Here is a 26,591-nt window from a genome sequence, read left to right on the forward strand (position 1 = left end):
TTGTTTACAGATTGAGAAAAATGTATTATTTTTATTTTATTTATGCTAGTTTATAGTATTACAAAATTTACATTTGATAATTACCATTATTGCATTAATGATTATTAAAAATCATGAAATTTAATATATGTTTTGATATATTTGTTGATACAATGATATTAATTTCATTATTTACTGAATTATTTGATCATTTTAATTATTGCAATATTAAAATATTGTTACAACAAGTAATACATTTCATATGATTTATACGAAATTGGATTACAAACTAAATTATATTACATTTATATAATGTTAAAATTATTGTTTAGTTTTATTACTTGATTCAGGAATTAATTATAGATTAAAAATTGACAAGGTAAAAAAATCGCTGTTATTTTATCAAAATACAAGACCCAGATGATTCAGTTGGAAAATGGAAATCTACTATTAGACCAAATTAAAACAATTGATGTGACCAAAGAAATTATGTGGTAAACAAATTGAATTTCAAAGCTCCATTTTCATGTCCACTGTTACCCTTGGTATTTTTTATTAAATATATTGCTATAATTTTATTTGTTTACTAAATAATAAATACCAAAAGACAAGCAGTGGTAAAAAATGGATTTCTAATTTATTTTGCCTATAATTATTTTTCTGACTGCATTAATTATTTTTGCTCATTTTTCTTTGGCCATTGTTTGTTTTGGAATTTTTTTCTCATTTATTTAACAAAATAAATTGAATTAATACATTATAATAAATTAAAATACCAAGAACAAGCAGTATTCTAAGAAAAAATTAGCTATAAGGAATTGATAGGAAGATACCACATAATTCCTTTTGCTGCATTAATTTCTTAATACATCTTTTTTCTTTTAGTCTCTTCTTGCTTATGCTTGGTATTTTTTTATTAAAATACCAGCAATATCAGTTACCTATGATTATCAAATATTAAATTTAATGTTTTAATTCATCATCATTTTTATAAATTTAATTTTGTCTTGTCTCATCAATTTATCAAAATCATAATATCTATCATTTTTCAATAATCATATCATCAACTAATTAATTATTGGATCAAATGGTCAAAGTTTTGTACTACTATAAACACGTTTTATTGTTTTTTTAACTTGATGAATTTTACTATGTACATCTAGCATAAATAAATAAAAATGTACACGTTCTTTTTTCTCAATCTGTAAACAACGATATTTATTAATTATTTATTTATATTATCATTAAAATAATTGTGATATAAATTATCCATCAGCATGGTTTTTCTATCACCAAAAATACAATTCTTTTGGTGGTTTTTTTGTCTTTTTTCTTTACCAACTAATTTCTCTAAAAAACTTGGTTTTTCTGGTTCATATCCATTAATGTCATCATAAACATTTTTGTTATTTTTTTCAATACTTCAATTGGACTATTATTCTTTTTTATGTCAACATTTGCATTACATTCAATTGAAATAGAATTTATTTGGAATGATCTTTAAAGATTATTAAAATTTTAATAAAAAATTATTTATTTAACATTAAAGTAAAAAACATTATCATAAAAAAAATACCAAAGGAAAAAAGTAGCTAAAAAAAAAGATGAAGCTAAAGAATTGATGTGACTATAAAGAAATTATATGGTAAGCAACATTAATTCCTTAGCTTTATCTTTTTCTTAGACACTGCTTGTTCTTTAATTTTATTTGTTAAATAAATAATGTATTATGTAGTTGTATTATTTTTTTACATAATGAAGGAATACTCTAACTGAGCTACACAAAAAAAAAAAAATATAAATAAAAACAACATGTGACTTTGGATCTTCTTGCTACTAGCGCCGTCACTGGCGATAATGTGTACTGACTTGCTCCATTCTGTGAGCTTCAGTGAAATTCGAGAGATTACCCTCCTTATACACCTCCATGAATGTGGAGTAATTAATTGGGACAAGAAGACTAGAAATACAGGAGGACTTACTCCCTATCTCGCCTGTATATAAAAACCGTTCCGCTATGTGATCGCCGCATAATTGAGGGGCGCTAGTAGTACCACGGTAACGTGCGCGACTTGTATCGCTTTTTTTTTACAATGCGCACAATACAAACATACTGTGTCCATGGAGTTTTATAAGGAGGGTAATCTGTGACGTCACACTGTGTATTAGCATAGGGAGCTGTTGAAGCTCACGGAATGGAGCAAGTCAGTACATTTTTCTGCCAGTGATGACGCTAGTAGCGAGAAGATCCGAAGTCACATGGTGTTTTTTTGTTTACATTTTTTTTTTCTTGTGTGGCTCAGTTAGAGTATTCCTTTATGTTGTAAAAAAATAATTCAACTCAATAATACATTATTTATTTAACAAATAAAATTGAAGCAATACATTTTAATAAAAAAAAGTACCAAGGGTAAGTAATGGCTAAGGAAAATTTAATGTTTAATAAATAATTTTTTATTAAAAAGATCATTCCAAATAAATTTCATTTCAATTACATGTGATGCAAATGTTGACTTAAAAAATAATAATAGTCCAATTGAAGTTTAAAAAAAAAATATAAAAACGTTTTGTTGTTTTTTTAAGTTGATGAATTTTTCCATGTACATCTAGCATGAATAAATAAAAATGTACACGTTTCTTTTCCTCAATCTGTAAACAATGATATTTATTAATTATTTATTTATATTATTATTTAAAAAATTGTAATAAATTACCTTATACAACAATCATAAAAGAGATCCATCAACATGGTTTTTCCAATATCACCATCAGCACCATACAAATACAAACCCTCTGGTGGTTTTTTTGTCTTTTTTTCTTTTCCAACTAATTTATTTAAAAAACTTGGTTTTTCTGCTTTTTATGCATTAATGCCATCATAAACATTTTGTACAACACGCATTTGATATTCATCCTCAATAAGTTGTTTATTTTTTATATTTTTTTTAAAAACTTCAATTAGACTATTATTATTTCTTATGTCAACTTTGGCATCACATGTAATCGAAATAAAATTTATTTGGAATAATCTTTTTAATAAAAAATTATCTATTTAACATTAAATTTTCCTTAGCCATTGCTTATCCTTGGTATTGTTTTTTATTAAAATGTATTACTTCAATTTCATTTGTTAAATAAATAATGTATATTATTGAGTTGGATTATTTTTTTACAACATAAAGGAATACTCTAACTGAGCCACACAAATAAAAAAAAATGTAAACAAAAATACCATGTGACTTCGGATCTTGATGAGACTAGCGCCGTCACTGGCGATAATGTGTACTGACTTGCTCCATTCTGTGAGCTTCAGTGAAATTCGAGAGATTACCCTCCTTATACACCTCCATGACTGTGTCAAACACTAATAGAGCATTATACACAAGAAGACTAGAAATACAGGAGGACGAACTTGCCTCAAAAAACCGTTCCGCTATGTGGTCGCCGCATAATTGAGGGGCGCTAGTAGTACCCGGGTAACGTGCGCGACTTGTATCGCTTTTTTTTTACAATGCGCACAATACAAACATACTCTGACAAACATCATGTGTATATGCTCTATTAGTGTTTGTCAGAGTATGTTTGTATTGTGCGCATTGTAAAAAAAAAGCGATACAAGTCGCGCACGTTACCCGGGTACTACTAGCGCCCCTCAATTATGCGGCGACCATATAGCGGAACGGTTTTTATATACAGGCGAGATAGGGAGTAAGTCCTCCTGTATTTCTAGTCTTCTTGGTCAGAGTATGTTTGTATTGTGCGCATTGTAAAAAAAAAGCGATAGAAGTCGCGCACGTTACCGTGGTACTACTAGCGCCCCTCAATTATGCGGCGATCACATAGCGGAACGGTTTTTTGAGGCAAGTTCGTCCTCCTGTATTTCTAGTCTTCTTGAATTGGGATTACCCACACTTGACATGCGTACAAATTTATTACATAAATTTGTAAGCACTTAATTTTATTTGTTATATTTTATTAATTAGATTAATACGATTAATAATATACAACACAATTAATATTTCGTAGTAGTAAAAAAGTAGTCTTTATTGTTCTAGCAAAATCTTACGTAATAATCATAATACTAATATTTTAATATATAGAAAAAGGAGAGAGAAGATATATTTGGAGAAAGATAGAGAGATAGATGTTCCTCTGTTGTCTGCTAGAAGCGCTGAGGCCCAGTGGCCAGTCGCCACTCGCCACAAATGAAATAGCATACTACTAGTAGTATTAAATCAAGGTCCCTAGATGAGTTACTAGATTTAGACAGGTCATCCGAAGCTAGAATTTGAGACGCCATATTGGGGATCAGTAGTTGTGTGCATGCGTATATGTACACAAGATAGGTACGTATGTATGCGTGGATAGTCACACATGTTTATCAATGTTTATATTTGACATTGTCTGACGTTGAATTGAATTTAATTTGTTAATTATAGATACTTGATATTTAATTATAAATGCAATTTGTGTGATAATATTAGTACTCCTATATTCAAATAGACAAAGTTAAATTAATAAACTATCATAATTATATTTTATTTAAAAGAAAAAAAAAAAAAACTTCGTTCAGGTTATTTTATTCAATAATATTTTAAAAACATTAATATTCTTATTATTATTATATTTCATATTAATATATTGATCATTAATGATGATTACAGATGCAAAAAAAAATTTTATACATTTATTTTATGACTGCAATTCATATAACTTGACGCCGTAGCAGTTTGAATTTGCGCGGCTCCGCCATATTGGGGATATCGACGATTTTACTTCGAATGACCTGTATATTGGGAATCATTCTAGGGACCTTGGTATTAAATATATGACAAATAGTATATTATGCAACAAGGACGCAATGTGAGTGATTCTGGCCTGCCCCCGTATTCACGGGGAAAATTGTTCTCATTAGGGCTTTTTTTTCCGCTGATGGCGCTTGACAAAATTTTTTTTATATAGATTTCACATAGAAAAGCTTCACAAACGCCACCATCGGAAAAAAACGCCCTAATGAGAACATCCTCTGAATACGGGTGCTGCACGAAGCACACACGCATATGATGCAGAGTCGACGGGGCACGTAGACGAGTGCGTGCTGAGTGCGAGAGAGAATCACTCACATGGCGTCCGCGTGACACATATTATTTTTTGGCCGAGCGGGCGGGAAACACCCGTTTGTCGCCCGCAATTTGTAGGGCGACAAAGACGTACTTTACGCCACAAATTTAGGGCGACAAACGGGCAATTCCCGCCCGCTAGGCTAAAAAAAAATTTTACGAGCGCCATCAACGGCAAATAAAAGCTCTAAATTGTATAAAATTTGCCCGGGGGTACGTTCCAAAACCTTCGTTCGGTTCGGTATATCAAGATGGCGGATTTCAGTGTTTTTTTTGCCATTTTTTTTATCGCAATAATAAGTTAATCATTTCTCCTTATTATTGATTAGAATAAAAATAACTAACTAATATTATTCTCCTTTCTCTACTAAAAATACATCAACTGACACTAATATAGAAAAGTTTATAGGGGTGTTTAAAATTTTCATATATTTGATTTGAATCGCTGCCATCTTGATATACCGAACCGAACGAGGTTTTGGAACGTACCCCTGTGAATACGGGTGCAGTAAAACCCAAGTAAAACCTCCGTTGGTTCGGGATCTCAAAAATGGCGGCGATTCAGATCGAATATAAAAAAATTTCAAAAATCCCTATTTACTTCCTTAGCTTAGTGTCAGTTGATACTAAGTTGATGTGGGGATATTCCGATATCCGAGACAACATGTTTTTTTGTCGGTTTCTTATAGGAAATTTCCACAGGATTACGGGAAAAATACGGAAAAAATTCCTACGAATTTGTCTCGGATATCGGAATCTTGCCCTTAATGTTTTTTCAGTAAACAAAAGAGAATAATGTTAGTCGGTGAATTTTTTTTATATTAGAAATAAGTATAAACGATTAAGCATTACCTCGGCCAGTCATTAAATATGAGAATGCTTTGAAATTTTTACAGTAGATTCTTGAAACACTGATACATTTTATGAAATTTTTTGGTAATTGTTTGGAAACTCATTAGGTGTTTCCTTTTGTGTATCTATTTTTTTTTACTTTCATGCGCATGATCATGCACATGCGCTTGTCATGCAAATTTAAGGAGAGAACAGTGGCTTCGAACAAATAATTCTTGAAAAATAAGAATTAAAACATGGCTGATCCAGCCCATCATGTCCTACGCTGTTGCAAACTTTCTTTTTGCTGACTGCGCATTCAATTGCGCATGCGTGAAAATAAACAAAAAAAAAATAAATACACAAAAGAAAGCATTTAGGGAGCGTTCGATAGCTGCAGTCTGATTCACAGGGCAAATTTTTTACAATTTAGGGCTTTTTTTGCCGCTGATGGCACTTGTAAATTTTTTTTTATATAGATTTTACATACAAAAGCTTTACAAGCGCCGCCAGTGGAGGAAAAAAGCCTTAAATTGTAATGCTCTGTGAAGGATGATTCGCATTCGCGTCGTGAGTCGCTCGGCACTGACGCAGGCACTTGCGACTTTTCTAAAACGAAGACGCAGAATGCTTGCGGCTTGACGCAGAGCCCGCGACACCACCTTGCGTCTTTTTCGAAATAATAATCCGCCATTGTTGTTGACATATTTATTATTTGAGGGTTAGGTTGTTGCACAATATGTAAACAAATAAATATATGTCAACAACAATGGCGGATTATTATTTCGAAAAAGACGCAAGGTGGTGTCGCGGGCTCTGCGTCAATAGAGTGGGTATAACTTATAAGCAGAGTGAAGCCACCAAGGTCCCATTAGTCCGACATTTTGTGCTCGCCGTATGGAGTGGGTATAAGAGGTTTTCGTCACTTCCGAGGTAAAAATCATCTATGGCGTCACTCTGCTTATACTCACTCTATGCGTCAAGCCGCAAGCATTCTGCGTCTCCGTTTTAGAAAAGTCGCAAGTGCCTGCGTCAGTGCCGAGCGACTCACGACGCGAATGCGAATCATCCTTGAATTGGACTGCTGGCCGAGGGCCTTGGCCTGGGCCAACAGAAAGACAACTTAATAAATCGAAAACTCACTATGAGAAATTCTCATTCGAATATTTGAAATTATAATGTAGCAGTGCTGACACTACAAGCATATAAAATAAACCATGATAAAAAATTGGCCGAATTTTTGGCCTCGGCCAGCAGTCCAATCAAGTCCAATACATAGGGTATTACAATTTAGGGCTTTTTTCCGCCACTGGCGGCGCTTGTGAAGCTTTTGTATATGAAATCTACATAAAAAAAATTTTACAAGCGCCATCACTGGCAAAAAAAAGCCCTAAATTGTAAAAAATTTGCCCTGTGAATTGGACTGCAGCCATCGAACGCTCCCCAAAGGTGCTTTCTTTTGGGTGTTAATTTTTTTTCCTATTTATTTTTGCGCATGGGTAGTTGAATGCGCAACAGTAAAAAGCCAGTTTGCAACAGCGTAGACAGCGTAGTACATGAGGGGCTGGATCCGCTATGTTTTAATTCTTGAATTTTTATTTTGTAAGAATTATTTGTTCAACGCCACTGTTCTCTGCTCATGTTTACATAATAGAAGTAAAAAAAAATTAACACCCAAATGAAAGCACCTATTATTGGAAGCTAATTAAAATACTTACTTTTTTTTAAGTTTTAGAAAGATTAATTTTCGACTCTAAACGTCCAATTCATGTTTTTTTTTTCTCATGTTAAAATCTTTAACTTGTAGATCTTTTGACTTCATGTCTCGATTATGAATATTGTTATCCATGCACAAGCGAATATAGGTTGCAAGGCCTGCTGCTAAAAAAAATGCTCCGATTAAACCTGCATTTTGCAGATATGTGTACCACTTTTTCCGTGAAGGTTCTTCGTGTTTCAATTCGGCTTTGGCATGTAAGAAATGCTTTGAATAATCGCCAGGAATTTCCACATTGTCTATCATAGTATATCATTAAAAATTGGGCCATCGATCTTTTCTTCCTTAATCGTTTTGGGCAAGTGAACTTGTAACGAAAATATAAATTATTCTAACATAAATTTTTGCTCTAATAACGTTATCCAAAATTTTTGGAAAGACAATGATGACCATTGGTAAGCATAAACGCAATTATTGAACCAAAAAATTTATGTTAGAATAATTTAATTTTTGTTAAAAGGTCTTATAAGAGGAACACCTCCCAGTTGCTCAAAAAGATTTGGGAAGAAAACAGCCAACCTCTAGCATTGAATAAAAAAGAAGAAGATTCAAAGTATCAAAAAGATCCTTTGAAATTATTGTTGGCCAATTGGCAAAGGTAAGCATAAATGTTATTGAAAAAGAAAACTTATTTGATTTAAAAAAATTCAGGAAACTCACGCATGTAATTTTGTGCAATACGGCTATAGGGGTAACTCAAAAAATTTATTTCAACAATTAAGGCTAAATAATTGAGGCTAAATTATTATTTATAAAATAATACTGAATATTTGCCCATTTTAATATGGTTCACGTGGTCTTGAAGTTTTAACTTGAGATCAATTTTCTGTTCTTTTTTTTTTTTGCTTTCTCTGGTGGGAAATGTCTCGGGAGTTGCTCCGTATTTCTCCGGATTTCTACGCAATTGAGATTTCCGGATATATTTACGGAGTAATCTCCAGATTATTTTCGTAATATCTCCGGTTTTTTTTTCGGGATTTTAACTTTAAAAAAACAACAAAAAAAAAAAAAATGGAAAAATCAATTTAAAAAACCAGAAATAAGAGTTTACATACAAAAAAAATTTTGGTGTGAAAATAAGTTTTATGAATATCTTATTAATATTTTATGAATTAAACTTATAAATTTGATTTTTTTTAAAGGAAACTTATTATTGTTGCTGATTCACTGTTTGATTCGTGATTAGTTATGTAATATGTAATAACACATAACATAACTGGTTATTACAGCAAAATACAATGTTATTCAAAAATCATATCTACCACGACAAAAACTTAAAAAACTGCTAAACTTTTCACTGCTTTTGACCTGTTTTGACCGTAAATAGTTTCTGAACGAACCCGAGGGACCAGTGACTTTTGGAACACACTCTTTGATTATATACTTAGCTTAGCTTATCCCCTTCTATTTCTTAATCGCCAACAAAAAATTCCTTTGTGTAAATAAATACATGTGACAATTGTTGTGTGTAAATTATTATTTAACAATATTAAGTAATTATCAATAACAAAAAAAAAAATACAAAAACAAAACTTAACCAATAATACTAAATACAGTTTATTTTGTTGACATTACTATTCGCTTGCTCTCTAGATAACTTAAAAACATAATAATAGCACCTAATGTATAAAATAGGTAATTAAACAATAAATAGTAATACTTAGATAACTAAATGAACATATAAAAATAAATTTAACTGGAAAAAAAAATTTAACATTCCATCGTTTAGATTTTAAGAAAGAGTTAAAAAAATAAAATAGTTAAGTGGTGTGTGTATGTGTGTGTGTATTGGATAGTCTTGCGACTTGTATAGTCGTTGTCATTTGAAAACGGAAGCCATCTTGTAGTTGAGTCTCTCATATTATCAAAGGAACATAACTCTGGTCGAACCGACAAAAAGACAAGGAAAGATAGTAATAATAAAAAAAAGGGATCATTAGTTATACTTAATATTAATATATTGATACAAAATAAAAGGATTATAATTAATCAATAATAATTGGATGATTCTGGACTATGCCTAAATCATTAAGCCATATGTTTACATAGCCATGGCTGCGACGAGAAAGTTGCAAGGTAAGGAAATACAAATTTTTGAGGCTAAAATTTTTTCAAATGTTTATATATTTAATAAACACTCATTATATTCATTAATATTTATTGAAAAATAGTTTTATAAATAATTATTAAATTTAATAATAACAAGTTTATTTTCCCGCCTTTATTGTATTATTGAACAATTGAATAACAATGTGATGAATATTTATTAAGCTTCGGTTATAAGTCAACTTCAGTTATTCCATATAATTCCCCTCGGCTTTATTCTCACATATATACGCATACAGACAAAATGCATCAATCAATTTATTTTTGATGCTTATAATTTTTTTTTATCATCATAATTATCATAGTTATGATGCTTTTGTTTTAATCCTAATCTTGTTTTTTGTTTTCATTTTTTTATTTATTATCATTATTTATTTTTTGATGTTTTTGTTGTTGTTATTGTTATTGTTGTTAGATATCATATGATATTTTAATTTATTATATTTTCTTTTGTCTTTCATCATCATAGGTGAAATAGACCGGTGCCTTAAAAAAGTAACCGAAGGTGTAGATACATTTGAAGATATTTGGCAAAAAGTTCACAATGCAACAAATAGTAATCAAAAAGAAAAATATGAGGCTGATCTTAAAAAAGAGATCAAAAAATTACAAAGATTACGAGATCAAATTAAAAGTTGGATTGCATCTGGTGAAATCAAAGATAAAAGTACCCTTCTTGATTATCGAAAGCTAATTGAAACAGTAAGTCTAAAATTAATTTAATAAAACAAAAAACAAAAATTTTAAGTTGGATTAATTAATAATACTATATTGTTTATTTAGCAAATGGAACGATTCAAAGTTGTTGAAAGACTAAAACAAAAGCATATTCAAAAGAAGGTCTTGGTGCAGCACAAAAGCTTGATCCAGCTCAAAAAGAACGTGAAGAAGTTAGTAATTGGTTAGCAAATTCAATTGACGAATTAAATTTACAACTTGATAAATTTGAATCTGAAATTGAATCATTACTTGCTGGTAAGAAAAAACGTCTTGATAAAGATAAACAAGACAGAATGGATGAATTAAAAGGTAAATTGGAAAAACATCGTTATCATATACGTAAATTAGAAACATTACTACGTATGTTGGATAATATGTCTGTTGAAGTTAATACAATTAAAAGAATAAAAGATGATGTTGAATATTATATTGAATCTTCACAAGATCCTGATTTTGAAGAAAATGAATATATTTATGATGATATTATTGGATTAGATGAAGTTGAAATAACTGGTGTTGGTATACCATCATCAGCAACAACTGATAGTAATAACAGTAATGAAACTGGTGGTACACCAACATCAACTAATTCATGTACATCACCAATACCATCACCACCACTTTGTTCAACACTGCACAATTTATCAAGTGATAGTTCGACTGATACAGATAAAAAAACTAAGGTTAATATATTTTTAACATTAATGCAAATAATAATAATAATAATAATAGCATTTAAATTTAACTGTCAATCGTGGTAATTGTTTTTTTTTTTTCTTAAATATAATTATAGCCAGTAAAACCAACAGCAGTTAGGCCACTATTGAACATGTCCCAGCCGCCTATTCCACCAGTTGGTAATACAACAACAGTTAAAACAAATATTTTAACAAGCAGTACACCAAGTAAAACCATTCCCATGACATCAAGCCAAAATTCACCAATATCAAATACGTCTGCAACAACAAATCATGTATCAACAATTAATGCTGGTAATTTTGCAACAGTTGCTGCATCGCAAAATAATTTACAAGCTCAACACACTAATACCACAAAAGTATCATGTAAGATCACTAATTTGACCTTTCATTAACTAACAAAAGAAAAAATAATAAGCATGATCATCGTATCTTTTATGTCATCAAACCATTCCTCTCATTAAAAAAAAATAATATCGAGTTGTAAAAATCATTGATTCAATATTACGCAGTTAATATATATATATATATATACATATATTTATTTTTTATTTTGTTTATTTAGCTAATAGTGGTGAAAATGGCTTATCAATATTGCCAACACCAAATGTACCACCATCACTTGTACAACAATCCCAGCAACAATTGGCATCGGCAACACTACTGCAACAACAACAACAACAACAACAACAACAACAACAACAACAACAACAGCAGCAGCAACAACAGCAACAATTACAGATACAACAACAACTACAGTTACAAATACTGCAACAACAGCAGCAGCAGCAACAGGTACAACAACAACAGCAACAACAGCAACAGGTACAACAACAACCTCAATCAACCCCACAAGTACAGCAACAAACTGCTTCGATACCTCAAGTTGTACAGCAAAATGTGGCGCAAACAATTCCTCAACAACACCAGCTTCTTCCACAAACGGCACCACAACCGCAAATGCAAATTCAACAACAACAGCAACAAATTGTCACCCCTCTTCCTCAGCAACTACAACAACAACAGCAACTACAACAACAACAGCAACAACAAATACAAATACAAATGAATAATTCAATAACAAATACAACATCAATGCCACCAGGTATAATGCATAATCAAAATCATAATTCCAGCAATAATGATATTGATATAATAGCAACAACATTACCACGTTCATCATCACCACAATCAACAATATCAAGTCGTTCATCACCAATACCAACAAATTCATCATCACCACTCCCAACAAATTCAAATGGTATTATACAAAAATTACAAACAAATGTGGATCATGGACCATCCCCACTTAAATCAATAGCACAACAAGTTATTGTTAGAGCTGGATTAGATATACCAAATGTTGAACAAAATAGAAATATATTTGATAATAATAAAATTAATAATTCAACATCTGAAGCACATATACCACCATTACTTGGTGTTGCTCCACTTGGTCCAGTACCATTACAAAAAGAACATCAGTTACAATTTCAAATGATGGAATTAGCATACTACCATATGCCACATCCATCTGATTCTGAAAGACTTAGATCATATTTACCAAGAAATTTGTGTCCAACACCACCATACTATCAACAGGTAATATATAATTATTATTAATCTATTTATACCGCTCAAATATGTATCAAAATGACAACTACCTGTTTAACAATTCACATCAAATTTTGACTAGAGTCTATTCAAAATTGAACAATAAAATTCCAAATAAATCAGCATAATATTGATGGAGCGATAAAGATATCGACTAGCTTTTTTTTTTTTTTTTGACAATTTAATAAATAATACAAATTTATGATTTGAAGGTTCAACTGCCTCACTCGGATACTGTCGAATTTTTTCAACGACTGTCAACCGAAACATTATTTTTCATATTTTATTATATGGAAGGTTCGAAAGGACAATATTTGGCAGCAAAAGCATTGAAAAAACAAAGTTGGAGGTTTCATACAAAGTATATGATGTGGTTCCAACGACATGAAGAGCCAAAAATTATCAATGAAGAATATGAACAGGTTTGTCATTATTTATTCTATGAAAAGTAAAATATCTTGGCAATTGGTTAATAATAATTCTTTTTTTGTTCAAAAACAGGGAACTTACATCTACTTTGACTATGAAAAATGGGGTCAAAGAAAAAAAGAAGGATTCACTTTCGAGTACAAGTACTTAGAAGATAGAGATCTCAACTAAAATAATTAAGTTGAAGCATTTTTGTTTTTTTTTCCACAATTTCTCAGAGTTACGGTGGATCAGTTAAAACATTTAATTTTTAAAAACAAAAAAAGAAAACAGCACTTATTTCTGTATCGGTATTAAAACCAAGCAAAATACGAGCAAAAAAATATCTAAACTCGAGTAAAAAAATTTCTAAACTCGAGTAAAAACAAAAAAAGAATACAAGTTTAAAAAAATTGTTATCTTTTATGATCACATATTTTTCATGAAGTATAATTTTATTTATTAAAAAAAAAATCAAGTTAATAATTTTTTTTGTTTTTTTTTTTTTTTCATATCAATAGTTTCAGATGACAACTTCTGCTTAATTTAAGTTAAAAATAAAAAAGAAAATCTATTACAATTTATTCAATAATTGAAAGAACATTCAATTCTATTTCAAAAAAAACAATAATCAGGTCTAAAAATGACTTAATTAATAACAAATTTATTATTAACAAATGTGATTATTAATTTAAAAAAAAATAATAATTCCACCGATAGACAGTTTTATCAAGGTTTGTTAGTAGCATAAGGTGTGTGATAAGCAAAAACCGTCAAAAAAAAAACGATAAAGTTATACTCGCTGGCGACTGACTGTAAAACCAGTACAAAATACAAGAAAAAGAAATTAAGGTACAGCAGATATGTATGTCCAGGCGTGTTTTACTTGGCTCTGGACATCGAGAAACTTAAAAACAAAACCGAAAAGTTAATGAAAAAAGAAAAAAAAAAAAGGAACGAAAAAACTCATGCTATATGGTATGTCTTTATGATATAGATAATTTTTGTATAAAGTTTAATTAAATCCTTGAATTGAATTAACTGTACAGAATGTGTAGAAATAGTTAATAATATTATTATGGAATATACACATTTTAATTCATTTAATTAAGTATCAGGTTAAACAAAAAAAAAAAAAAAGTAACAAACAGTGATGATAACCAGATGAAAAAAAAAAATACTATTTTTTGTGATATAAAAATATGAAAATACGTGTCATGGTTTTTTCTATATTTTTAAAATAATAATATTAATACTCCTTTTTTTTATTATTATTATAATTACTATTTATTTCATTCAACATAAAAAATTTTTTTTCAAATTGCAATTTAAATTAGTTATTAGAATAAAAATAATTATTTTCGTCTAGGTTTACCCTTGCCTTTGTTGTTAAAATGACTTTTGACACGTTTTCTACCACCAAATGATTGTTCAGTATCATCATTATCATCATCATCATCATGTTTTTGTGATCTTTTTCTTTTACCAGATTTTTACAATCTTCATTATCTTTCATTTCCATTTTGACGATACGTTCTGCTTCACTAACTCTTTCTTGTAAAATCATGACATCATCTTCTTCAGTTTTATATAGAGGAAGTTTTTTACCAATTAATTGTTCAATTCTTTGATATAGTTCAACATCATACTGCGTTACAAATGTTATTGAACGGCCTGATCTACCAGCACGTGCTGTTCTTCCAACTCTATGAATATAGTCCTTACTATGAGTTGGTATATCCAAATTAATGACAATGTCAACATGTGGTATATCCAAACCTCTACTAGCAACATCAGTTGATATAAGTATTGAACGATTTTTAGCTTTAAATTTAGTCAATGCCGCCAGTCTTTTATTTTGATTCATTTGTCCATTTAATGGTACAGCCATGAATCCTAATTTTCTTAAAATCATTGCTGTTCTTATGGTATTAACACATGTTCCACAAAATATCATAAAACTATTACCAGCTAATTCATTTAGTATATGAACAAGATAAACATCTTTATATTTCGATGGAATAAATAAATATGATTGTTGAAGTTTATCAACAGTTTGATATTTTGTTGATATTTGAAGTTTAACTGGATCTTTAAGTGATGCACGTTGAAGTTTTTGTACTTTTTTTGTCATGGTTGCTGAAAATAATAGAGTACGACGTTCACGTGGTATAATACGAAGTATTTTATTAACTTCAACTTCAAAATCCATATTTAATATTCTATCGGCTTCATCCATAACAAGAAATTTTAATGAACGAAGTTCGAAACCTTTTGTATTTTCAAGATGATCAACAAGGCGACCTGGTGTTGCTATTAATATGTGAGGTTTTTTTATAAGCAATAATTTTTGATCATCCATGCTCATTCCTCCAACAATAACTACACATTTTACACCAATACTTGATCCTGAAAAATTATTGTTAGATTATTAAACTTATATATTGTTAAAATTATCATTATAATTATTTTGTATTTACCAAGTGCTTCAAATTGTTCAGATATTTGAAATGCAAGTTCTCGAGTTGGTGTTAAAACAAGAGCAAAAGAACGATGTGCATTTTCTAATAGTGCATTTAGAATTGGCAATGCAAATGCTCCTGTTTTACCAGATCCAGTTTCAGCAATACCAATTATATCTTTACCTGCCAGAGTATGTGGAATTGCTTCAATCTGAATTGGTGATGGTTTTTCCCATTTTAAATCTCTACATGCTTGACAAAGTACTGGTTCAAGTCCCTACAGATTGTTATTAACCTTCTATTAAACTTGACATCAACACGTGTTTTTGTATTTATTTTTATTGTACTTACAAGACTTTCCCAAGTTGCAGTTATATTCTCATTTTTTGTTTCAATTTCAGGAACTGGACTACCAGGATTTTCATCGGAATCACTCATTTTTTTTTTTAAATGTAAAATAAAAAAAATTTCACGTTTTTATTACTGTTGTATACTTTTTATTTATATAAACGCGTGTTTTTTATAAGGCACTTCTCAAAGTTTTATGATCAAAGTTTTAACTTTTAAGATAGGAAAATGGAAGCTGGGAAGTGAAACCAGCTGAAACCAGCCAGTCGGCCACAGAGCAGTGATACCAGACTCCATCACGAGAGCGCGCATGCAGTGTTGGGTAAGTATGAATTGGGTTCACACATTAGGTGTGTTCCAGTGTTGGGTAGGTAAGATACCTTGGTATCTTACATGTGTAAGATACCATGTAAAATACCGTATCTTACATCATTGGTTTCATACATCGAGGTATCTTACATTGCGTTCCCAGCGCTTTCTACGATAAAAGTGGAACCTTCGTGCTACAATTTTTTTTTATTCGATAAATACATGTAATTCATTTATAAAATAAATAAAAATTTTAAAAACAAGCAGTAGCTAAGGAAAAGATGTAGCTAAGGAATTAATGTTGCTTAAAAAAGAATTTCTTTGGCAACTGTAGCTCCATCTTTTCCTTAGCTACTATTTTTCCTTGGGATTTTTATTTATTAAAAAAATTAGTTATTTAAAATTAAAGCAACATTAATTCCTTAAAACATAATTTTTTGGCAACATTAATTTCTTAGCTAGATGTTTTTCTTCGCTACTGCTTTTCCTTGGACATTGTAATTTATTTAATAAATAAAATCACATGCATTTTATTTTTAAATAAATAAAATCCCAGGAAAAATAGTAGTTAAGGAAAAGAAGTTGACTAAGGAATACAGTTATTAAGAAATTCTTTTATAAGCAACATTAATTCCTTAGCTACATCTTTCCCTTAGCTACTGCTTTTCTTGGACATTTCCATCTTTTAAAAAATAAAATGACATGTATATTATTTATTTAATAAATAGAAAATGTCCGAGGAAAGCAGTAGCTAGAAAAGATGGAGCACTAAGGAATGCATTATAAAATTATGTTTCAAGCAACATTAATTCCTTAAAACTGGTTTTCCTTGATATTATATATATTTATATAACAAATAAATTACATGTACCAATATATATCGAGCAATAAGAACTAATTGTCGAGTCGACAGTCAATAAGAATGTTCAAAATGGCGTCAGAGGTATCTTACAGTTTCTTACAGTATCTTACAGTATCTTACTGTAAGTGTATGAAACCTCAAAAATCGACCATTTACCCATCACTGGTGCATACGCTCGGTGTGAAAAGTGAACGAACACACCTATGAATTGCAGTCATAAAATAAATGTATAAAATTTTTTTTTGCATCTGTAATCATCATTAATGATCAATAAATTAATATGAAATAAAATAATAATAAGAATATTAATGTTTATAAAATATTATTGAATAAAATAACCTGAACGAAGTTTTTTTTTTCTTTTTCTTTTAAATAAAATATAATTATGATAGTATATTAATTTAACTTTGTCTATTTGAATATAGGAGTACTAATAGCTGTGTTCGATGGTCGTCTCGGCTCAGTTCCGTCTCACTTACGGCTCACTTATGGCGCTAGCGACGTACGGTTGTTTGAAGAACTACAAAGGCACAAAATCTCAATACAGGTGATTATCTATATCATCACTGTATCAATGCTTCAATAAATATTGTTTATTTACTTTATGCAAATAGCGTCATCATAATAATCTATTACAATGAGTTGATAAATATATAATCAAAATGAATATAGAAAATATGATTCAGGTGAGAGCAAATATAGTGAATGAAAGAAATAAAAATGAAAATACAAATTTTGGAGATGGAATTATTATCTGTGCCATTGAACAATAATTTTTTATCTTTTATACATAGGAAATAGATGAAAACAATCAAAATAATATGATGAACTCATTTTGTTATTACAAAATTAACGTTTTAATAAATAACAATGAATTTTGAAACGACAACGAACAACAACAACAATCGTCATTTCGTCAATCAACAATATTTATTGAAGCATTGATAAATGATGATATAGATAGGCACCTGTATTTGAGATTTTTATGCCTTTTAGTTTTAAAACAACCGTACGTCGCTAAAGCGCCATAAGTAGCCGTAGTGAGAACTGAGCCGAGACGACCATCGAGCTATCAAAATTGCATTTATAATCAAATATCAAGTATCTATAATTAACAAATTAAATTCAATTCAACGTCAGACAATGTCAAATATAAACATTGATAAACATGTGTGAATGTATTGTGACTATCACGCATACATACATTGATACGTACCTATCTTGTGTACATATACGCATGCGCACAACCACTGATCCCCAAGGCGCGTTACAAATTTCTTCGGATGACCTGTCTCTTCAAGACTAGAAATACAGGAGGACGAACTTGCCTCAAAAACCGTTCCGCTATGTGATCGCGCATAATTGAGGGCGCTAGTAATTACGGTAACGTAGCGACTTCTATCGCTTTTTTTTATGCGCACAATGAAACATACTCTTGACAAACATCATTAATGTATAATCAAAGAAGACTAGAAATACAGGAGGACTTTTCCTCTATCTGTATATAAAACCGTTCCGCTATAGTTCGCCGCATAATTTGAGGACGCTAGTACCGGGTAACGTGCGCGACTTGTATCGCTTTTTTACAATGCGCACAATACAAACATACTCTGACAAACACTAATAGAGCATACACACGTCAGAGTATGTTGTATTATGCGATATACTTGACTATACTTACGTTACCAATCTCTACTTCCCTCAATATCTGACATTCTGCTGGGCTATTTAGTGGATAGGTCACTCTGTATTTCTGGTCTTCTTATTAATATAATACTCTATTAGTGTTTGACACAGTCATGGAGGAGTATAAGGAGGGTAATCTCTCGAAATTTCACTGAAGCTCACAGAATGGAGCAAGTCAGTACACATTATCGCCATGACGGCGCTAGTCTCATCAAGATCCGAAGTCACATGGTATTTTTGTTTACATTTTTTTTTATTTGTGTGGCTCAGTTAGAGTATTCCTTTATGTTGTAAAAAAATAATCCAACTCAATAATATACATTATTTATTTAACAAATGAAATTGAAGCAATACATTTTAATAAAAAACAATACCAAGGGTAAGCAATGGCTAAGGAAAATTTAATGTTAAATAGATAATTTTTTATTAAAAAGATTATTCCAAATAAATTTTATTTCGATTACATGTGATGCCAAAGTTGACATAAGAAATAATAATAGTCTAATTGAAGTTTTTAAAAAAAATATAAAAAATAAACAACTTATTGAGGATGAATATCAAATGCGTGTTGTACAAAATGTTTATGATGGCATTAATGCATAAAAAGCAGAAAAACCAAGTTTTTTAAATAAATTAGTTGGAAAAGAAAAAAAGACAAAAAAACCACCAGAGGGTTTGTATTTGTATGGTGCTGATGGTGATATTGGAAAAACCATGTTGATGGATCTCTTTTATGATTGTTGTATAAGGTAATTTATTACAATTTTTTAAATAATAATATAAATAAATAATTAATAAATATCATTGTTTACAGATTGAGGAAAAGAAACGTGTACATTTTTATTTATTCATGCTAGATGTACATGGAAAAATTCATCAACTTAAAAAAACAACAAAACGTTTTTATATTTTTTTTTTTAACTTCAATTGGACTACGTATTTGAAGTCAACATTTGCATCACATGTAATTGAAATGAAATTTATTTGGAATGATCTTTTTAATAAAAAATTATTTATTAAACATTAAATTTTCCTTAGCCATTACTTACCCTTGGTACTTTTTTTTATTAAAATGTATTGCTTTAATTTTATTTGTTAAATAAATAATGTATTATTGAGTTGAATTATTTTTTTACAACATAAAGGAATACTCTAACTGAGCCACACAAGAAAAAAAAAATGTAAACAAAAAAACACCATGTGACTTCGGATCTTCTCGCTACTAGCGTCATCACTGGCAGAAAAATGTACTGACTTGCTCCATTCCGTGAGCTTCAACAGCTCCCTATGCTAATACACAGTGTGACGTCACAGATTACCCTCCTTATAAAACTCCATGGACACAGTATGTTTGTATTGTGCGCATTGTAAAAAAAAAGCGATACAAGTCGCGCACGTTACCGTGGTACTACTAGCGCCCCTCAATTATGCGGCGATCACATAGCGGAACGGTTTTTATATACAGGCGAGATAGGGAGTAAGTCCTCCTGTATTTCTAGTCTTCTTGACCTGTCTAAATCCAGTAACTCATCTAGGGACCTTGCCTGTGAATACGGGTGCCAGCACCCGTATTCAGAGGATGTTCTCATTAGGGCGTTTTTTTTCTGATGGTGGCGCTTGTGAAGCTTTTCTATGTAGATCTATATAAAAAGTTCACAAGCGCCGCCATCGGAAAAAAAAAGCCCTAATGAGAACATCCTCTGAATACGGGTGTGTACGGGTGCAGAGAGAAGACTTCTCTCTGCGGGTGCCGCAGTCCAATTCACAGGGCAAATTTTTTACAATTTAGGGCTTTTTTTTGCCGGTGATGGCACTTATAAAATTTTTTTTATATAGATTTCACATACAAGAGCTCCACAAGCACCGCCAGTGGAGGAAAAAAGCCCTAAATTGTAATGTCCTGTGAATTGAACTGCAGCACCACTGAAATATAATAAAACTGGAAGCCGAACTTAAGGCGTGTGGCCACTAGCATAGTTTTTCGAACAAGTTCTATGCCATAGTCCATTTATTACCAGAAACATCTAGATTATTCCCAGTTATCATTGAAAAAGTCAGTTGTTTCTGGTAATAAATGGACTATAACATATTTCAGTCAACATACTAAATAACCACATACTTATCCTCGAGAGAATTCAATGGATGGGCTTTTGTCCTTGTCGGTACAGTCACGTCAACTAAAGTTGGTTGAGACTGTACTGAAATATAATGTAACTTTTATATCGTGTAGTACTAGTTTGTTTTGACGTTGACTGTACAAGATTTAATGTGCGCATGCGTGAGTGAGAGGGAAAGCCATCCAATATATTGCTATCTCTAGCGACACTCCGTGCATTGGCTGAGCATAGGAGTTCACCTTCCAGTTTTATTATATTTCAGTGTGCAGCACCCGTATTCAGAGGATGTTCTCATTAGGGCGTTTTTTTTTTCCGATGGTGGCGTTTGTGAAGCTTTTCTATATGAAATCTATATAAAAAAAATTTTGTTTAGCGCCATCAGCGGAAAAAAAAGCCCTAATGAGAACAATTTTGCCCCGTGAATACGGGTGCTGCACCCGTATTCAGAGGATGTTCTCATTAGGGCTTTTGATAGCGCGCTTATGACACATATAGATTTTACATAGAAAAGCTAAAGCGCCACCATCAGAAATCCTCTGAGCTTCTACAGTGCTGGTGCCGGAGTTTTTATACATTTAGCAAGTTATATCTAGTTCTTCTGATTTTTTGTCTTCATGGGTTCGATAACACTATGACAGAAAATGGCTGCCTCCATTGTTGACGTGTATAATAAATTAGTCAATCATAAATAAATAAATTATTGGTTAATATTTTTTTTTGCAACAAATAATTAGATGATTAAAAGTAATAAAATGGAACAAATACGTTCATGTGGTTGTAAAGGTATTCGAACATGTTTTTATTGCGAAAAAGAATATAAAATTTGCAAACAAAATTTTTACGAAAAATTCAAGGTAAATTTTTATTTATTGTTTACAAATTATTAATTTCCATATTCATTTTTAATATATGTTGAGATGAACATGTATTTAATCAAAAATTAATGTCATATTTAATTTTATTAGCAATTGCCAAGCTACGTTTATTGTCCAGAATGTGATAAAGCATGGCCTGGTTGGGATATTGATCTTCTTAACAATCATCCAAATCATACTGGAACACCAATATTTTATCCCGGTGTATTTATTAAGGTACATTAATTAAAATTAATATTATAATCAAACAAATAACTAATAATAATAAAAATTAACTATTTAAATTTATTGTCTTAGCTAGATTTTTTAAGTCATCAAGAATCAAAAAATTTGATAAATAATCTTGATGAATTATCTTGGGAAACATCACAAAGTGGTCGTAGGAAACAAAATTATGGACCAAAATGTAATTTTAAAAAGCGTAAATTACGTTTGGGTAATTTTAATGGATTTCCAATAACAACAAAATTTGTTCAACATAAATTAAATAATGAATCATTGTTAAAAAATTTTTGTACAATTGAACAATGTAGTTTGGAGTATACTAAAGAAAGAGGCTCATCAATTGATCCACATATTGATGATTGTTGGATATGGGGAGAAAGAATAGTAACAGTCAATGTTATTGGTGATTCAGTATTGACTATGACAAAATTTAGTGGTCCAAATACCAAGTATAATCTTCCTGATCTTGATACTTATCCTCCAGTTGTTGAACGACAACAGCCGAATGCTGATGTAATTGTTGGCGATGTCGTCATCAGATTACCAATGCCTGCAAGATCTTTGATGATTTTATATGGTCCTTCAAGGTATTTTAATAAATAAAAGAATCAAAAATATAATTTTTTTTTATTAGTTGAAATTTGTCTAATAATTTTTATTTGTTTTTTTTTTTTTTTTCTTTTGTAGATATGAATGGGAACATTCAGTGTTAAGAGAAGATATCGATCTTCGACGAGTTTGCATAGCTTACAGAGAATTTACATCTCTTTCATCAGGTAAAAATTCTCACGAAACAATTGAAATTCTTGAAAAATCAAAGAATTTTTGGTAACTTGTTTAATATGAATTATATACATATATGTCTATAATGTATATATATTCAAATTAACGTGAATTTTTATTTTTACAATGGACTGTTTTTTTTTTTTTTGATACATTGAATTTTCTTAATATTCCTTTAATAATTTATTTTTAAATTTTAAAATGATAACTATTTTAATCCAATCATTGAATATACACATGTAATAATTTAATTTAATTTATATTTTTTGTATTAAACATTTTCAAATCGAATCAAAATGTATATATGAATTATAACCATTGCTCAATGGATGATAAATGGAGCTATTACGTATTTGCCATGTTTCCATTTCTATAGCTACTTTTTTTTCTCTTACTGTTTTTCTAAATGTCAATGACAATACAAGATCAATTATCTGAAATTAATTATTGAAAAATTGGTTTTATTGCTTCGATTTAAAATAAATATTTTAATATTTTACCTGAATTGACACAATAATTATTGCTGATGTTATTATTTTTATTGCGTTTTCATGTATAAATGTTTTTAATGGACCACTACAACCTTTTTGATAATAACCAGAGCATGTAATTGTATTATTTTCATTGTTTTTTGTTGAAAAACAGCATGAATGTGGTGCTGAAATATCATTAATTTCAGCATTGAAGCTAGAACAAAAAAATGTATCATTAAATTTATTATTAGTTTATTTGTCGATTAATAGTTAATTTTCTTAATTGATTACCGATGTTTGCATTGCATCAAGGGTCAATCGAGCTTCTTGATTTTCTTCATATTGTGACATAATTTCTCCAATGTCTATCATATTATCTTTATTTGTCCAAATCCATATTGAAGCTGATAATTCCATTATTACAAGAATCACCAAACAACACAAGAACTAATAAAATAAAAAATACATATGATTTTTATATTACTTTTTTAATAATTTTTAATTTTAATATCTTTTAATTACCAAAAAAATCAGTGAAGAGCTTTCTTTAAGTGCACCAAAAAATCCGATAAATGATGTGACAAGTATTAATAATCCAAAGATTGATAATATAGTTGTTGGTGTGAAATGATGAGGGTAAAGTAGGTGATTAATATTGGCATATGCAATAAAAAAACTTGCGCCAATAGATAATAATATTGTTCCACTCAGCTAAAAAATAGGAATAAAAAAAAAGATAATTACACAGGTGATGATACAGGTAATAAATAAATTGACAAAAAAATTAAAAAAATTATGTGTTTTTTCTTCTTTTGGAAAATAATTGAAAAATTCATTTGATATTAAAATTGTCGCGAAAAATTTTCAACTAAAACATCGTTATAAATTATTATTTTGAAGCTTTTTTTTTTTTATTCTTTGAAAATTATTTATGTCTTGTGATGGAATTATGATTAAATAAAAATAATTTCAAGTTTAAATTAAAATAATATCATTTTAAATTAAATACACAATATAATGAAATAATTAAACTTGAAATTTTTTTTTTAGTTGTATAACAATTTTTTTTTAATCGTATAAAAATTTGTTTTAATTATATTTAATTCTTTACAAACCACAAAAAGTCCATTCATCACACAAAGAAACCACTTCAACCTCGTGCTTTGATTTTCGTCGTTCATTTTTAAATTAATCCAAAAAGGGATAGAAAAAATAAATCACTTTTTATGAAAAATAATAATAGTAATTAATAGACACAAATTAAAATCAAAGCCACGTTTAAAAAAAAAAAAAATTTAGAATAAATAAAATACAAAAATAAATTTTTTTTTTCTCAGAAACTTGTCGAGGTGGCTACAAATGACCAACTAATTCGATGTTTTCTAAATGACTACTTCTTTTTATCTATTATTCATTAACTATTTGTGTTTTCATTTGTGTTTTTTATCGAAACAAAATTTTTTTTTATGTATTTTGTTACTTATGAATCATAGATATTAAATGTAAAATTTTCCAATATTTTTTAAACATTTTTTTAAAAACAATTTTTATCTTTTTTCTGTTAAATGTAGTGGATTAAACTTAAAAAAAAAAAAAAGTTGGAATTTTTTTATCCTTCTAATCTATCAGGGTAAACTAATTTTGATAATTCTGATTTTTGTCTGTTTAACTTGTTTTCTTCATCTTTTGTTCTCAATTTTGATATGAATACGATTCCAGCCAGCTAATTAAATAAAAATAAATATTAATTTAAATATTTTATTTGAAATAGTTAACATTTACTTGTATAAGTTTTATATATTTTACCTGTATTAAAATAACGGACATTGTTCCAAATATTAATAAAATTGTTTTCATTTTTATGATTTTTTTCATTTGATTGAGACAACCATAATCATAATATTCAGCACAAACAAATTTATTTTTTTCATTATTATTACTTGTAAATCTAACTTGACAACAAGAATTTGGTATTGTTTTATGATCAATGCGAATATTATTCCAGTCATTTACTCCCATAACTCCACAACATCTCAACTAAATTAAAAATACAAAAAAAAAAAATTATAATTACGAGAAAATTAATATTAAAACTATATTTATTATTAAAATTATTACCCTGTCTTGAATAGAATCAAAAGAACTGGCAGATTTTGAGTCAATGTAATAATTATTAATCATGTGATTTAATTCTTTTTCAGAAATTTTTATTGAATCATCTTCAAGATAAAATGCAAATATTGCAGCATTTATTTCCAGAACAATTGCAATAAATAGTAAAAACATTAACTAAAAATATAAATATTCAATAATTATCATCATATAAATATATTAAAATTTTTTTTAGATTTAAATTTATTTACACAAATTATTAGTTTTCCTCTTTTTTTGAAAATTCCAATGTAGCCTATGAATCCAATTATCAGTATAAATATACCAGTGAATTTAACTATTTCTGTTGGGAATGAATAAACTTTAATTACATGATAATAATAAATATCATCAGCCATTCCAATGTATATGCTCAATCCTCCTGATACCTGAACAATATAAAAATTAAAAAAATTTTCAAACAATTGAATATTTTATTTATCAAATTTTAACGTACCATGAAAATTGTGTTGATGAAATACATAAAATATTGTACCCTTTTTTGATTCATGTCTACATACACAGACGTCATGTTAATTTATATTTAGGAAAAAAAAAAAACAAATTTTGATTTATTGAATTCCACTTTTTTTATTTTTTTATTATTATTATTTTTAACAACGTGTATTCGTTGAACTGCTTGAAACAAACTGTTGAGTGTGACAAAAAAAAAATTTTATTTTTTTTTATCATCTATTTCCCCTGAAGCGATTATTATTTTCGTGTTTACACAAATGAATTATATAAATTTTTTTTTTTTTTTTTTTTTTTTTTTGTTGATTATTAATAAGTATTTTTAAAGAGAATATACTTACCGGTTTAAAATAAATTTATTTTTTTGTCAAAAAATTCTTAAGCATTTATTAATGTTTTTTCTCAACTTTGAAACATCAAATTTTTGAATGATGTTTCTTAATTATTTCTATTTTTATAGTTTTAAAAATATATTGATTGTAAATGACCTCGTTGTATCTTATGAAATTATTCTTTAAACTACTTTTATCGATCAAAAGAATTTAATTTTTTATTTCCTGAGTCTTATGAATT

General features: G+C 29.3%; 5 protein-coding genes and 2 long non-coding RNA genes across 7 annotated transcripts; 3 read left to right on the forward strand and 4 right to left on the reverse strand.

Annotated features, from left to right (window-relative positions):
* Positions 1-2,541: 2,541 nt before the first annotated feature.
* Positions 2,542-2,993, reverse strand: LOC122849166. Its single transcript, XR_006373518.1, has 2 exons — positions 2,694-2,993; positions 2,542-2,628 (listed from the first exon to the last, which is right to left on the reverse strand). It is a non-coding gene; the product is annotated as an uncharacterized LOC122849166 (long non-coding RNA).
* A 6,063-nt stretch (positions 2,994-9,056) lies between these two features.
* On the forward strand, positions 9,057-14,366 carry LOC122849091 (CCR4-NOT transcription complex subunit 3-like). The gene is given in 8 exon segments (XM_044147672.1): positions 9,057-9,783; positions 10,283-10,515; positions 10,597-10,621; positions 10,624-11,216; positions 11,327-11,597; positions 11,797-12,833; positions 13,058-13,267; positions 13,347-14,366. Coding segments are annotated over 8 exon segments (2,493 nt in total). The 5' UTR covers positions 9,057-9,758; the 3' UTR covers positions 13,446-14,366.
* Positions 14,367-14,584: 218 nt separating this feature from the next.
* On the reverse strand, positions 14,585-16,310 carry LOC122849105 (probable ATP-dependent RNA helicase DDX47). The gene is given in 4 exon segments (XM_044147695.1): positions 14,585-14,742; positions 14,745-15,662; positions 15,734-15,992; positions 16,067-16,310. Coding segments are annotated over 4 exon segments (1,398 nt in total). The 5' UTR covers positions 16,154-16,310; the 3' UTR covers positions 14,585-14,608.
* Positions 16,311-19,314: 3,004 nt separating this feature from the next.
* LOC122849167 lies at positions 19,315-19,821 on the forward strand. The gene is made up of 2 exons (XR_006373519.1): positions 19,315-19,669; positions 19,735-19,821. It is a non-coding gene; the product is annotated as an uncharacterized LOC122849167 (long non-coding RNA).
* Positions 19,822-21,633: 1,812 nt separating this feature from the next.
* LOC122849116 (alpha-ketoglutarate-dependent dioxygenase alkB homolog 4-like) lies at positions 21,634-24,186 on the forward strand. Its single transcript, XM_044147709.1, has 4 exons — positions 21,634-21,891; positions 22,003-22,128; positions 22,210-22,724; positions 22,825-24,186. The coding sequence occupies exons 1-4, from the start codon at positions 21,772-21,774 to the stop codon at positions 22,967-22,969; spliced, it is 906 nt and encodes a 301-aa protein (XP_044003644.1). The 5' UTR covers positions 21,634-21,771; the 3' UTR covers positions 22,970-24,186.
* LOC122850375 lies at positions 23,202-23,810 on the reverse strand. The gene is made up of 3 exons (XM_044149533.1): positions 23,695-23,810; positions 23,421-23,607; positions 23,202-23,354 (listed from the first exon to the last, which is right to left on the reverse strand). Exons 1-3 carry the CDS (start codon positions 23,808-23,810, stop codon positions 23,202-23,204), a joined length of 456 nt encoding a protein of 151 aa, XP_044005468.1.
* Positions 24,187-25,002: 816 nt separating the features above from the next.
* On the reverse strand, positions 25,003-25,584 carry LOC122850376 (CD63 antigen-like). Its single transcript, XM_044149534.1, has 3 exons — positions 25,512-25,584; positions 25,200-25,430; positions 25,003-25,116 (listed from the first exon to the last, which is right to left on the reverse strand). Exons 1-3 carry the CDS (start codon positions 25,572-25,574, stop codon positions 25,003-25,005), a joined length of 408 nt encoding a protein of 135 aa, XP_044005469.1. The 5' UTR covers positions 25,575-25,584.
* Between the last annotated feature and the right edge of the window lie 1,007 nt (positions 25,585-26,591).

Source organism: Aphidius gifuensis, linkage group LG2 (genome assembly GCF_014905175.1).
Source record: "Aphidius gifuensis isolate YNYX2018 linkage group LG2, ASM1490517v1, whole genome shotgun sequence".
NCBI lineage: Eukaryota > Metazoa > Arthropoda > Insecta > Hymenoptera > Braconidae > Aphidius > Aphidius gifuensis.